This window comes from Chinchilla lanigera, unplaced genomic scaffold, assembly GCF_000276665.1.
Source record: "Chinchilla lanigera isolate Chin_1 unplaced genomic scaffold, ChiLan1.0 scaffold00047, whole genome shotgun sequence".
NCBI lineage: Eukaryota > Metazoa > Chordata > Mammalia > Rodentia > Chinchillidae > Chinchilla > Chinchilla lanigera.
This window is the reverse complement of record NW_004955448.1, coordinates 6,248,774-6,264,928: the sequence shown is the minus strand read 5'-3', so window position 1 is coordinate 6,264,928 and position 16,155 is coordinate 6,248,774. Positions and strand designations below refer to the sequence as shown.

At 38.2% G+C, this 16,155-nt stretch overlaps 1 protein-coding gene across 4 annotated transcripts in view; it reads right to left on the bottom strand.

Annotated features, from left to right (window-relative positions):
• Positions 1-16,155, bottom strand: part of Mme (membrane metallo-endopeptidase) — a 118,554-nt gene that overhangs the window by 46,738 nt on the left and 55,661 nt on the right. For all 4 annotated transcript variants that reach the window (XM_013518633.1, XM_013518632.1, XM_005393061.2 and 1 more), the window contains exons 4-8: positions 6,064-6,225; positions 4,225-4,305; positions 4,033-4,128; positions 3,803-3,921; positions 2,013-2,078 (exon numbers count right to left, since the gene is read on the bottom strand). In XM_013518633.1, the coding sequence (XP_013374087.1) occupies positions 2,013-2,078; positions 3,803-3,921; positions 4,033-4,128; positions 4,225-4,305; positions 6,064-6,225 (524 nt within the window). The remainder of the gene's footprint in view (positions 1-2,012; positions 2,079-3,802; positions 3,922-4,032; positions 4,129-4,224; positions 4,306-6,063; positions 6,226-16,155) is intronic.

Here is a 16,155-nt window from a genome sequence, read left to right as displayed (position 1 = left end):
CAGCCAAGTATCTCAGTATTCTCTTCACAAAGGGACCAACGGAGAAATGGGTGAATTAGTCCATTTTTCTCTTGTAGTTGTTCTCTGGATTCTATAACTTCTCTCCAGTTCCAGTGGGAAAATTGCCAATATTACATTGTCTGATTAAAAAACAAATTATCACATCTGTACTATTAGAAGATCTGAAATTTTAGGGCACTCAGGAAAAATAAGTTGAAATATCTTGGTTTTGGTAGCTTCACTGCTAAATTCTACTGAACATGAAAGGAAGAACCATTATTAGTCTTTCTCAAATTCTTCCAAAAAAGTGAAGGAGATATTTCCAGACTCATTTTATGAGACCAGTCCTAACATCAAAGCCAGATAAGGACACTACAAGAAAGGAAAACTGCAGGCTAATATCCCTTATGAACACAGATGCGACATTCTTAACAACACACTAGCAAAGGAAATTAAGCAGCATGTTAAAAAGACCACCAGTCATAATCAAGTGGGATTTATGCACACCTGCCAGGATCATTCAGGATACATAAGTCAATAAAAAAGGCACATATTATAAAATGAAGGACAAAAACCCATTTGATGGGGGCTGGGGATTTACCTCAGTGGCACAGTGCCTGTCTGGCAAGCACAAGGTCGTGAGTTCAATTCCCGATACCGGAAAAAAAACCAAAAAAAACAAAAAGAAAGAAAAAAAAGAAAGAAAAACCCATTTGATGATCTCCATAGATGTAGAATAAGCATTTGACAAAATTGAAAATTGACTGCCAACTCTACCTTGATATAAGAAACACACAACTGTGAAAGATTTTGAGTAAAAGTTGGGAAAAAAATCTCCTATCTATGGTATCCTAAATACAAAAGCATCTGAATCGATGGTAAAGATAATACAGTAGAGTAAGCAAAATCTTCTCAATCGGTTTCAAACCTGAAACAGGAAATAGCTGGGCACCTTTTAAAGCCAATAGGTTCAACCCACACAGTAACTAGATAACTCAAATACCCCACACCTATCTGATTACCTGTGATGTTAATTTTGAAAATATACTGTATTATCATTTTCTTCATTTCAATATTGTATAGCCATTCAAAAAAGACATCTTATTCCATGTTATTTGAATGTAATAATTAGGCAAAATAAATGTTAGCAAAACATATTTAGCTAATAGCTTTAAGAAGTAATTTCAGCCATGCCACCATACTGTGACCCATTAAAATCATCAAAGGTAAACTTAACTTATTTCTGAACTATAAAATAATTATGAGAAAAGCATCAGCGGGACCAACACTTTCCCCTAATATCTAATAATATCCAACATGATAGTTTTGTCCACCAGTAATCAAAAGCACATCAGTATCAGCCCGAGGGCAGCAGGACTGTGAGCATAAAAAGACACAGTCCAGTGAGGCATAACACCCATGGGCTCACTGACCAACATGAGAACCAGAAGCTGAAAGTCCCTGTCTGCATAGTCCTCGGAAAGTGAAATCAGAAAGTTCTGGAAGGGTGTTTCTCACTGGGCCTGTCAATCTCTGATCCTCGCAGCTACCACTTTATATTATACTATACCAGATAATTTTTAAATGATTCAATTTGCAGGTGAATTAAAACACTTAAAGCTGACCTTTCAAAATGGGTCATGTGATTTAAACACTAAGAATCAGTACACAAAGAACTTCAAGTTTCCGTGTTTCTTTGCCTACTATCATTAGTAGAATGTTTTCTACTAATGATAGTTCATTATTATGTGTGATTTTAATTGTCCTGAGAAAAGAACATAAGAAGGTTTTAAAAATTTGGCTCTAGTCTTTTTTATTATTATTATTATTTTTTTTTTGTTTTGTTTTGTTTTTTCCGGTACCGGGGATCGAACTCATGACTTTGCGCTTGCTTGGCAGATGCTGTGCCGCTGAGCTAAATCCCCAGCCCCCTTTTTTATTATTTATAGGTTTACACCATACAGTTCTATAATTTTTTTTTTGGTTATTTCTTTTTCCCTCGTTTCATTTACCTCTGTGTATATTCCAGTGCATTCATAGTAGTCTCTGGAAGGGAGGCCAAGTCGAGGTTGGTCAAACTATAAAAGAAATTCAAAGAAAATAAACATTCAGCATATATAAAACAGCTGGACAAAATATAGGCATTCCTGTCTGCAAATGCACAAAGGCCCAGTGTTCTTGATATTTATGAGGGAAACAATCAGAAACTAAGTACATAATTAGGAAATAGTTTTTTCTACATTACTTACAAGTATTAAACTTGAGCATTTCAATAATCTGGATGAATTGCACTGTACATACCGAGGAAAACTGGAGTTAATTTGACAAAGTATGTACCAGGATTTTTATCGCAGAGCAGAAGACGTAGGCTAACAAAAGCACATGAGAATCCAGGATCAAGCATTTTCTAAATTGCACATTTGCAGGACTTTCCAGCTTCGGGACATTCCAGTATGCCCCTGGGGGATACTTTGATTTACTCCCACCCTTAGTTGAGACTCATTATTATTGGCTGGAGTAGGTCTAGCCTTCAGGTTTATTCAGATGGTTCTGGGAACACTACAGAAAACTTTTATGGTAACTTTAAGGCTTTTAACTCGTTTAAATATTACTACTAGACTGTTTACTGAGATCCTCCACCATAAAAGAATGGCGACTGTGCCTCTTCAGCTCTCTTCCAAGTCACTCTCCCTGGAAGGACTTAAGCAAGTGCAAACAGCCGCTAAAACAGGAGATTCAGTGCTGCTCTGGCGTGTCTGCTCCAGCTAACGTGCCTATGGAAGAGCGAGCTGAGCACCTCTGTGAGACTGCTTCCTTTGAATGGTGTGGCAAATTGGGTGCAAGAGCAAGCCAGAGCTTTATGAGCTAAAGTGAGGATCCCAGCAGTGCTAGGGAGCCCAGACCAATACACAAGAAACGACCTAAGGGACACTGTAGAAAGAAAAAAGGCATCTCCACACCAGGGGCTCTGCTCCTTCCCCAGCTTCCTGACCCTCAAGGTGATCACGCAGGACGCTGGCGTTTGAGAACACAGGAAAGTGTTTGGAACACTGAAAAGGATCCTGCTGCAGGAAAATGCTGGGTTCAGTTCCTTTCAGGATTTTATTTAAAAATGTCCACAAAGATCCACTCAATAGTAGCATAAATATGGTTCTGTCACCTGTAAGTTTTGGTGCAGTTTCTTTCATAGAAGACTACATAAAAACACTATAGACTAGTTGATTCCAAACATATTATTAATCTCATCTTGGATGATCCTAAAACAAATGGTTTAAATTTTAAGCAATCCAAATAAAGCTATTTAAAAAGAATGGCATTTTATTTACCTTAATTAAGGAGAATGTACAGATATTCTTTAGTGAGAAACAAAATTATGTTCAAGATTCCCCTTTTTATTCTTTTTTTAAAAAATCCAGTAAGAGATTTTTAGCTTACAGGCCCACATTAATTATATAAACAGAAGCATGATTTCCTTTCATGCTAAAAGATATAAAGAAACCAGGGACTTTTTCTCAATAAAGATATAAAGAAACCAGGGACTTTTTCTCAATAGAAGGGGCTGGGAGCCTCTCTTATCATTTATTCAAAGAAGAAGAGATATCTAAAACAGACAGTAGAAGTAAGAGGCAAATGTCTAAAAATTGAGACCCTGGGTATTAGAGAGACAGAGCATGAAGTTATTGCCCCTTTGTCTTTATACTTAAAATGAAAATAAGCATTATTTCTAAATACCAATAACAACAATGCACATGGACGTTTTACTGCAATTTAAGGTAACTCTGGCTGTCTGATACAAACTTACATGAATTATATGGTAGGTAGAGTTCTTATCATCAGTACCAACAAAGAAATTAATTAGAACTTTCTTCCCATATTTAGAACTCAATTGTGCCATAGATTTTTCAGCTGTCCAAGAAGTACCTAAAGCAAAAAAGGTGAAAGGTATCTTTAGAAGCTTTTGTTCATGAATGTTACTATAGTAGATTTTATGTGGAAATTATTTGTTTAAAAAAGAGAGGCAAATGGCCTTACCATACGTTTGTTCCCAGTTTTCTGTGGCCACTGGCCACCCATATATATCTGGCAACAGCTTGAGTAGAGGTTGTCCACGCCGGCTGTCAATAACAGCTTTGAAAACAATGAAAGAGAGTCAATAGGAGGTCTATGTAGCTTTGGCTCCAATGTATGCACACTCCAAATGTGACCAAAATGAAGAGCACTTACATTCATTTATACAAGACCTGTACAATGTTTTTGCTTTTTGTACTGCTACGATATCTTCAGTTTGGGGTTCCTCAAGGACATCTGAAATGGATTTTGTAAAGTGCATCAATATAATTGTTCACTTGTAGGTGTAATTCACATTTTCAACACAGGTTTAGTAAAAATCTTGTTTGTATCTGAAAGGTACAGTAGATACTGTGAAAGGGAAAAGAAACTGCTCAAATAGGAAGGAGCAACTGGAATGAAGGCGGGGAGAGGAAAAAGAAAGAAGAGAAAAGAATATGTATCTGTATACACAGGTTAGCTAGGATAATTGTATTACTAATATTTTTTGGTTTATTGAAAGGAACTATTAATGTGTAATTGTTTGATCAGTCTTACATGCCTATATCTGGTAATATGTGCAACCATTTTGAAGATGACATTATGTAATATAACAACCATAGTTAATATCCTATCACTTTGTTTTGAAATTCTGTATCATTTTTATTGTTCTCTATGCTGTTTTAAGTATTTGTTTTTGTTATTTTGTTTTTTTCTTTTCTCTTTAAGATAAAAAACAAAATTTATATGTATGTACAAAGATAGCTGGGGTAGGTATATTACTGATCTCTGTAATTTATTGAAAGGAACAGTCAATGCTTAAAATCTTTTTTCTTGACAAATTTTGCATGCTTGAATTTGGCAATCAGATCGACAGATCTGAAAACAGTAATATGCAGTATAAGAACCATTATTGAACTCCTACAATCTTGTATGGTGAAGCTCTGCATCATTTTCAATTTTTTTTTTAAATTACTTGTTATTGTCCTTGATTGTTTGACCAATCATACATTTTTATGTCTGGTGGGCTGAGCAACTTCGCTGAAGATAACAGTATGGAATATAGCAAACATTGTTAATTCTTATCATTTTGTTTTGAAGTCATGTATCACTTTTATTGTTTTTGTGTTATTTTGATTTTGTCTTCATTGTTGTTTTGTTAGTTTTTTAATCTTTAAAGTAAAAATAAATGCTTTTGTCCCTCCTTATAACAAAACTCCATCACAAAGGTCAAACTCCTCAGCAGACAGGTCAACATTCCTCGCATCAAAGTAGTTTCATTGGACAAAGTCAGATGAAAGTCTTTTTGCCTAAGTTATCTCTGTGTGTGTGTGTGTGTGTGTGTGTGTGTGTGTGTAGTGATATATACTGCTCTGCCACAGGTAACAGTTTTCTTTTGAAATTCAGATTGAAAAGAAAATAAATACTAATTCAGAGGAATTTGGGATTTAAAATGGATGTTTTCAATGGTGGGAAAATAATGAAACTTGTGTTCTGCCATTCATACTACAAGCAGATTAAATGAATTGTTCTGCTTGATTGGATATTAAAAACAGCAAATATATAAATACATGTATTTTTACAAAGTAACTTCTAGAAAAGGAGAGAACAGACGGGGGAGATAGTCGGGACTGGAGCAGACACTCTCACTTCCCAGGGAAGGCAAACCACAGTAATGTGTTACAGTAGTTTTAGCACAGAGCTGGAGAAGGAAACCTGGGGTGTAGTTTTAGTAGAAGTCATTCAGTGTTTTTCTTCCATGTAGCGTCATTAAGATACCATCCCTGGGGCTGAAAGATCTTTATCTTGTGTGTTCCTACATACAAAAACAGAACTGCTGAGATGCCAACACACCCATTTCGGGGTTTACCCCTCTCAGTGGCTCAGTGGGGGTCCACCCATCTGGTATAAATTATCAAGTCTAATCTTTTAGCAATGTTCCCTGCAATGGCTAACAGTTGCCTTTTAAAAAATGGATAGAGGAAGAGAGAAGTCTTTGACACAATCACCACTAACCTTTCAAAATTACTTCTAGCTCATCTCTTAAAATGTCAAAGTTACTGTAACGGGAACTGGTCTCGGGGATGACATTGCGTTTCAACCATCCTCCACAGGCATATTTGAAAAAGTCTGCACAAGGCTCCACTGTTGAGTCCATGTTCTGGATCAGTCGAGCAGCTGTAAGAACAGAGAAAGGATTAGACAAAGTGAAGGGTGTATTTCTTAAACTGTTTAAAAAGGAAAAGGAGGGACACACTGCTTCCATTTATGACCATTCACTTGTACTGATGCTCCCTTTTCTTACCTACATCACTGCAGTTCTGGTGGCGTGATGATTATCATCCGTGTTTAGTCCCTTTCTCCTTTACTATAGTTGGCTCCTTTTATTCTAGAATGCTCTTTGTCCTCTCATCCTAAGTCTCCCTAGCCCCTCTTTACTCAAATAAGTCTCTAGGACCACACCCCCGCCAAATAACAGTTTCTTGCTGGTGGCTATTTCAGAATAGACAAGAACACAGGTCTACTTTGCTTTGGTCATCCTGGGCCTGGGATTAACACAATGACATTTGTCACTCTGATAACTTTTAGTTGTCAACTTTACTGTTCAAGGTGATTTGCGAAATATTTCTGAGACTCCAAAGGATAAAGGATTGTGAATGGATTTTTATCATTCTGGTAAGGATCTGAAGTCAGTTATTACTCCTTGGATGGTGCTAATGAAGGTTTTTGTAATTCAAATTTATATCTGATTTGCATGTGTTTATGTAGAGTTCATCTTTGTAAAGTTGACTGTAAGCTTGTTAGCTTTTCTTATGTCCAGGCTTTTTATTTTTGAGAACTATAATAAAAATGCAAATTAACCAACACTGCTTATGCATAAGGTGTGAGACGCTGACTCTGGGAGGTGCTGCATTGAGAAAGATGTGGAATATATGAATTATGACCACTGAAGACCAAAATATGGCCTGATGCCCACAAAGTCAACAATCAAAACAGAGGAAACCCTGCTGCAGTCCTCCTCACTGTATTTCTCATAAGAAGCTGGAATGTTTTTCAACGGAAACAAAAGAGTAACTGAGAATTCATCCACATCAAGAGAGGATAAGTTCTAAAATAAGAAAGAACTCTACTTTCTAAATCAAGTAGTTAATTAAGAAGCTATTTCTTTTTCTGAACTCCTCAAAGCTCATTGGATCAGTCTTGAAGGCTTATATGAGTCCACTTCGTGTTTTCACTGTGGACCCGCACTCCGTGTACCTAACCATTCCGCTGATCTCTCTGTACGCCTGTCATGTAGCGCCTAGGTAATAAGGTGCAATTATCTTTAGTGCAGCCAAGTCCTCTCATTCCTCCTCCTCCACCCTTCCCCCGCTTCCGCAGGTCAAATCAGCTCTTGCTTTGCTATCACCAGAGTCCTCTCATTTCCACTGCTTCCCTCTGTCTCAGGCGTTAAATCTGTGCTCCAGCATTCAAACTGTGGCCCCAGGCCCCTTTCCACTCATCCACCCTGCACTTTACAGGTAGATTAACTTTCACAAAGCATTTCAGCATGCTGTTCCACCCCAAGGGTTTCAATACCTTCCTTCTGCATTCCTAACAAAATCCTGATCCCACAGCATGTTCTAACCCTTACGTATTTAACGAAGTATCCTCTGCTTTTTCATGATGTCATCTGTCTCAATTAGATGAGTGTCTTTACTTTCTGCTCAGAAATGCCTTCTATTTTTTCAATCCTGTAACTTTGACTGTGTTGTCCTGCCACCATTAGTGTATCTTTTTATGCTTGTTCACCGTTTGAGATTTAAAGATTTTTTTTTAGTACAGGATTGAACTCAAGGCCTTAGCACTGAGCTATATCCCTAGCCTTTTATTTTTTATTTTGAGATAGGGTATCATGAAGTTGCAAATTTTCCCAAGACCTTTTCAAGGTCTTCAATTTGAAATTCTCCTGCCTCAGCCTTCTGGAGTGCTGGAATTACAAGCAAATTTCAGGTAATTAAAAAAATAATTCAAATTCTCTTTCATGTAAGACCATCCCATGTCAGCTTGCATCCCACTCATTTTCTGTATATAAATTATTTTATTTATTATTTTCTCTCCTGATCTGTGGCTCCCTTAAGGTAGGGAATGCATTGCTTAGTTCTTTCACAGGGCTTAATCAAGACCTTTTGGGGAAAACTCTAGCACCTCAAGTAAAGAATAGAAACTGAAAGACAAAGAAATCCCTTGAAAAATAAAAATGAAGATCCTAAATACATGGAAGATTATCATGTAAAGCAAAAAATAAAATAACCCCTTGCCTCTAGAAAATCGGAACCTGAAAAGGTATGCTAACCAAAGATCTAAAAACACATCTCAAGTAATTTTATACAATTCTCTTTGAAAAATTTAAAATGAATGTTGTAATGATAGGGAGCATTTGGGAAGCGCTTTTATTTTCTTCACCTCTCCAGGGAAGGGGATGGTTTACGGCACAACACCACAGAGCTCAGTCAACTCCTACTCAGAAGGGCAATGAACGAGTAATGAACAGGAATGAACAAGGAGAGCAGTGAGCACATCTTAATGAGCACATCTTATTGCCTGTGTGGAAATGCCACACACCCTTTAACACACCCCGCATGAGAGGGATGGGACTGTTATAGTTCTGTGCTCAGAGTACGAAGCCAGGATCACCGAAGGCACCTACACATCCCACAGTCCGAGAGAAAAAAAGGATTAGGCTTCCCCTCTTCTATCAGTTTCCTCACCTGATCCCTAGTACAGTCAAACTCCTTGCATCTGCCTAATATACCCAAAAAACAGTATTCAGGCCATTTGCCAAGCAGAGCCGGGAAGAACCAACCTTGCTAACTCCTTCCCTTGGCATTCTGTAAGTTCTCTTGGACCAGAGAGCTCATCTGAGCATGGTGCTTCCAATCACTTCAAAGAGAGCTCCGTCCTGATGAATATTTGGGGGCCATGGGCCAAGGCAAATCTCTGGCTAGCACTTTTATGGTAGGTCTTTGATCAACCTCCCTTTAATCTCTTATCGTGGGTTTGATTCTCCTCTTGCACCTTATCCTCCGACCTCCTCTGTGCTGACTTTTCTTTGAAGTCAGCGGTAGACTTGTGGGTAGAAGGACCGTAGGAAACAGACGCACAACTGCCTAACTGGTTGTGATTGTTTTTCTGTTTTGCACTTTGTTTTGAATTACTCAACCTCTCCACAGAGCCACACCTGGGTCCTTCAGATGTTTCCTTATCTGTGGGTTTCTGACTTCTGTGTAAACAACTGTGGTTTAAAAATCAAACAAAATTATTCACCTTAATAAGTCAACATAAAAAATGAAGTAGGAAGGGCAAAAGCACTGACATGGAATATTGCTGCACAGTGTTACAAAGTGAAAGAAAGTATGCTACAGTTTTTAAAATGCTATAGGGAAGCACAGAAAGCCTAGAGAGATATACTAGGGTACTTACAGCAGTAATATCTGGGTGGAACGGTATAGAGATGTTTAATTTCGTGTACTTGCTTATCTTTATTTTGCAATTTGCATTAGATAAACATGCATTGCTTTTGCAGTGAAGACAAAAGTTTATTTTTAATTTCAGAAAATAGTCACATAAAGACACGAGAAGTAATCTCCTATTAATAATGAGCTTCTTCCTTACAAATGACAATTCCGAATGTGCTGGACTGATAATAAATGACATGCCACTCTCTCCCTACCTAATCTTCTTGTAACATTGTCCCAGCTTATTTGACTATAAGAATTTAAAAGCAAGCTCAGCCCCTATCTGGGAAATTACTAATTACTGTATTCATTACTGAGCACATACTGAGGGTATAAATTAGGAGATCCTCTATAAGCTGGGAAAACATTTGGATTCTTCAATCAGACAGACCTGCTTTGAATCCCAGAGTTAGTCCGCTTTTACAAGGTTAAGTAATTTTCTTGTGACCGAACACCTAGTAAATGATGAAGGCTCGGCGCTTGCACTTGGCTGTGTGTCGCTCTCAGCAGAACCGGGCAGATGGGAAGCAGAGCCTTGTTCAGCCCTCGTGCCTACTCCTTTCCAGTGACTTTACTGTCCCCTCACCCCTCCCTCTTCATGCCCCCCCTCTGCCACACTGTAATACAGCTTCCACTCTTCCGAAATGTCAGCCTCACCATCAGACCCTCATCCTGGGCAAAGGCGGGAGACAGCACCAGGCCTCGGTGTCCAAGTGAACTCCTACCAAAGAGGGCGGGTCAGTCTCAGTAGGGCTTCTGCCTGACCCTTCTTTGGAGCACACTGTATTAAGGAGAATGAAAAATCTCAGGAATATGTTTGGGGTATAGCACTTTCCAATCCTGGCTCAAAGCATGAATCATCTGAGAAGCCTAGGATTCTCTCTTGATCAATTCCACCAGAGCCTTTGGGGTGGGTCTGGGCATCTTCTAAAGGCTTCCTGAGTGGTTCTGATACACAGTCAGGGGAACCCCCCGTCAGACAACAGACAAAGTAGGAAACAAGGGGTGGAAGAGCTTCTGTGTGAAAGTGAAGATGGGTCCACACTTACGCGCAACAGATGTATTTCCTATTTCCCTGTCATGTGCAAGTTCAGATGGGCCACATCAAGGCAGTGCATTTTTGCAGCGACTTCAGTCTCCTTTGAGGCCTGCAAAAATACTTCCAAAGCCTCACCATGTCTGGGGCTCGAGCCCTCTTCCCCCAGCTTCCACTGCTCCACTGGCCTTAGTCCCCACAACCTTCTGCCCAGACCCCACCCAGGAGCCAGTTCCCTCTGAGCACTGGCGCCATCTGCAGGAAAAATGCCTGCTTCTTCCGTCTTTCATTTTCTAGGGGGTTCTAGTACTTTTGTGACCCCTTACCCCAAGAACCATGGGCACCAGCAGGCATGTTTTAGAACAGACTGTAAAGCACAAACTACTATATTCACAATCATTTCTCTTCTCTGATGGCTGAGAGACATTTCTGCTGACATCTCAGGAGGCTCCCTGACCTCTCAGAAGAGACCCAGACACTCCCTCTCAGCCATCTGCTAGCCAAGATGAGACACGGTAGAATTTCAGTTACTGGACTTCTGTTACATTCCTACCTTATGAAGAGGCAGGGCTGGGGCTATGCTGGGTAACAAATTTTAGTGAGCAAGCAAATTAGCAAGCAGGCAACAAAATCAAGTGTGAATGAGATGCACATAATTTCTTTCTCAATTACTACTCCACTTTATAACTTTTGTCAGTATATATTAGGCATATTTAAAGTAGCTTAGGCATTTATTACAACATAAGAATCAAATTTCCATGGTGAGATTTCTCCATTGACAGCTCTTGTTCTGCATGCCACTAAGGCTTAAGAAACGGTTCATGAACAAAGATGTTTTCAGCTACTTCTCTCTAAATTGACTTAAGCCCTCAGCTACCTGACCATAAACACACAATATTTTGATTTCAGTATCTACAAATAATTATAATCAGCCTGACTTAGGACTATTCTGGAAGCGCCTGGAAGAGGTCAGAGAGTGCTGGGGCGCCCAGCAGCAAATGGTGTCATGTGCAGACCTCAGGACAACCATTATTACTGGACCTTCTGTCATAAACGTGTGCAGTATTAGTAGAAACTAAGCTTGCTACTACTGGCTAGGCAACTTCTGACCTTTAGAACTCTCTGATACCATCCTGAAAGTACTGATCATACTTCCCTGCTTCCGCCCCACTCCCACCATACCAACCAAAGTTCAGGCAAAGTCAAAACATTTTGAAAAATACACATGGAAAATGCAATACAAGCTCAACAGGTCACAGAGGATTCCACTGAAAAGGCAGTGATGTGGAAGCCAGGATCCATGGGACATTTTCTAAAGAGAAAATGACTGAAAATTAGCGAACACTTGGTCTCTAGTGCTAATAAAAACCAAAGAGCTTTCATTACAAACAGTCCACATCCTTCTGCAATCCACTCTTCATTTTTAAATGAAAATCTCTGCACCAAAGTACCTTTTTTTTTTTTTTTTGGTTTTTCTCCGGTACCGGAACCGAACTCACGACCTTGCACTTGCCAGGCAGGCGCTTTTGCCGCTGAGCTAAATCCCCAGCCCCCAAAGTACCTTTTTTTATGCTTTGGTTAAAGAAATGAGGGGATAGGGAGACACCAGATGCTAAATGCAATCTGGACCGGTGTCATACCACTTAATTCAAATACTACCTACCCTTTGTCAACCAGTGCCCAAGTTCCAGGTGAGCAAGGATCTTATGGTACCTAGTTGGTCAGGAACAAGAAAAGCCCTCACTGCACAACTGTTCTGAAGCTGTCTGCAGATTTACATGAATAATGTGGAGGAAGTTTTCAAGCACAGTGAATTTACTCTGTACAGCTGTGCTCTCAGTAAAGAGATCTATTTTGGTGCTGTTCTTTGACGAGTAATTAGTTTTTAACTATATTTCATATATTTCACATAACCTTGACTTACAATGGTTTGCATCCTGTTAAAACCATCATAAATTGAAAATTTTCTAGGTCACAAATGCATTTAATAGACGCTATTTACCAAGTATCGTAGCTGAACACCGCTGTCCACGGTAGAGCACTGCTTGTCAGAGAGTAGCTGACTGGGATGTGCAGCTGCTGCTGCTGCTCTGCATTTTACGGGTGTGGTTTTTGGCCTTTTGGCAGTGTGATCAAAATTCAAAATCTGAAGTATGGTTTCTAATGAATATTCTTTACTTTTGCATCATTATGAAGTTTGAAAATTCTTAAGTTAAACTATCATAATCCGAGGACCACCTGTAACATGTGACTAATTTATCTGAAATGTATAAGCCTTATATATACAATAAAAATATACAGGCACAAGCCTATAGCAAATTATAGTGAACATGGAATCCATCCCCTAACAAATATACAGAGAAAATACAAAGTATAGGATTTTCATTTGAGTTTAGACAAAGATGCTTAAATGTAATAATAATAATAGTCCTAATAATAATAGAAGAAGGACCAAGCATTCACTTAGTACTTCATTCAAGTGGGACACTTTTGTAAATGAAAAGTTTAATAATCATTTTCATTTAAACATGTGATATATGTATATAACTTCATATAACTATATAAATATATATAACTATATATATATATATATCTCATAGATGTATATAGACAGAGAGAGAGAGGATCACATACGCATGGTACTGGGGATTAAACCCAGGCCCTTCACACAGGGATACATCCTGAGCCTTTTATATTTTGAGACAAGGTCTCATTAAGTCTCTAAGTTTCCCAGGCTGGACACAAATTTGCAATACTCCTGCCTCAGTCTCCCAGACAGATGCGATTACAGGCATGCACCACCATGCCTGAGTTATTACTATTTTTCCAATCTGGAAATTTGAGAATAAATAATCTGCATGGAAGGCCATTCAACTGGTAAGTGGTAAGAGTTTGTATCCAAATAGCCTAACTGCCGAAGTCTGGACTCTTAACTACCAGGCAAAATTGTCTGTTTGGATTTAATTGGTTTTCTTCTTTAAAACTGCTCTATAAACTTGAAAATACTACCTCAACTTTAAGAAAATCTAGGCAAAGAGTGGTTGTGTGCCTAAGGTCGTCAATATGGATTTAGATTGAATTTAGGTCTAATTTTAAGCTGATGTCTTTCCTATAGTATCAAGCTGCCCTAACTCAAGATAACAACAAAATTTGTTGAAGCTTTACAGAGAAAGGAAGAGAATTCAAGGTAAGTTATAGTTCAACCACTGTTTTTACCCTATTAAGATTTTAATTGCTCTATAACATGCTTGGATTTATTATGCAAACTTTTTCACCTCATTTGGCCCTGGATTGTAGAATTCTCAAGTCTAATGGACTTGCATTAATAATCTTTAGCTGGTTTTCTTCAGTGAAATTCTTCAATCTTATCTCATAGACCATTTCAATGAATGGCTTATAGCCAAAGCAGGACCAGCAATACTTTTCCTGTAGGAATATCCCCAAATTCACAACAAAACTATAGTTTGTTAATAAATAAAAACACTATAGCAGTGTTACAGTTAAGTTAAAGTGCATAAGTCTAAAACTAGTATTTCTTTTTCAGGTCTAATTTTCATTTTGAATCCTAAAAGATTCTACTAGCAAAAAGCTTTTTAAGGACTACATTGTAATTTAAATATACCACTTAGGTTACCAGGTTTGCTATTGACTGTGATGAACAACAATATTATTGTTAATGAGTAACAATATTATTTTGTCTTAAATTAAAGCTACAGGAAGTTATGAAAAGGCTACACTGTTCCCTTAGTAACATTCTTTGGGTAGATCCAAAGGTCCCTGGATGCTGGAGAGGAAGCACTGAGATTACATACCCATGTCCCTGCTGTTTCAACAGGTTGTTTGGATTCTGATGTTGGTTAAGAAGCACCATTAGGCTTCCATGGTATGTAATTACAGAGAGCAACTCAAAACATTCTGCCTTTGCTTCAATTTTGGTTAGGGAGTGGTACGAAAGAGGACAAGCGAGGTCAATGATGTTTGTAGAATGTGCCTGAAAATGAAATCCAGTGTAAAAAGGCTCTAGTGAGCACTGCTAAATTCAGTACCTATTAACAAGCCACACAGTTAGGTGACGCAGATAGTGTTTGGCTTCAAATGTTCATGTTATTCTTTTATTACTGAATAAATAGCTCTTTTCCATTACAGAAGACCCAGAGGATTATGTTAAGTCATTTGCTTTCTCCATAAGATTTTCTTGTGAGGCATGAAAAAATCGAAACTTTTCATTGTACTTTGACAAATATTTTTGAGTACCTCTATGTAGCTGACACGACTTGGAACTGACTATACCATAGTGAATGAACAGACATAACAACCATGCTCACAAAGTGTGCAAGTCTTCCTCTTTAAGAAGACCAACTGCTTTGTAATGCAGGTGAATTCCCAACAGGTGTGTCTAGCTGTAAAGTGTTCTTTTGTTAATCTCAGGTCTCATTTTGAATTCTAAAGCTTACCTAGTGTTCAAGTGACAAGGAAAGCTCTTACTTTATAAGTAACCCAAAGGTAAAGGGTTACTCACTACTAAATGATTTAAATCACTTCCATAAATGATTTAAATGCTTTTATGTGTCAGCTGAGTAGGAACTTGAATTGGCATTTCATGAATGACACAGCCAAGGAGAGGAGCCTTAGAAGATAATAGTTGTTGAAAATAGCAACACTTAGCTAAATAATAGTGTCCAAAAGAAGTTTAATTAAAGGAGAGTAGAAATGGCATCGAGAAGGGAGGGAACCAGAGAAAAGAAACAGATTTCAAAAAGAAATCAGACTTGCACAGAGTTTAGTCCTACAGGTTTGGAAATTCCTTACCCAAGTAGGAAATTATTTGAGAATTCTCCCTAAGATAGGAAAATAGTGGAAAAAGAGAAGCACATACTGAAACTTCTTTCTCAGTGACCTAATTCTATTTTAAGAGAGGAGAATTAGCAAGGTAAATTAGACAATAAGAAAGAAAGTAATTGACTTTACTGTTAGCAAAGGAGATGGATTAGACAGAAAGGGTCTAAACCTAGGAGTCTTGACGAAAAATGTAGAACTGAGAAATCTAATTTATATAACCAGGTCAAAGCCAGATTGAATGCATTTCTTTGCTGCTACATTTATATATTATTTGGTCTGATAAATTGTCTTGCATAAACAACAAAGATTTTGTGATTTTAAAATCTGATATAAGTACACATATTTACTTATTCAACTAATATTTGTTAATAACTTACTAAGTGCCATGAACCTTGCTGGTAGCTGGAAAGAGAATGATTAAAAAGAAGCAGTAAAAGTTTACAATGTCTGGACACCAAGTAGACATTGGACAATTAATAACAAATAATATATGAACACAGCAAACAAAGCCTGCTACCTTGTATAACTGATACGCATTAGTAAAAACTAGAAACATCAAGTAGGAGATGATTTATGGAGGAAGTGTATATGGTACCCTGGGGGTGAAGAAAAAGTTACTAGTCACAGGCACAGGACAGGACAGTTGACTTCCTGATTCATTCATTCTTTTAACCAGTCAGCAAACCTTCTCCTCAGGTACTAAGCCCTGTTTCAGGCAGAGAAAGCGAGTGACAA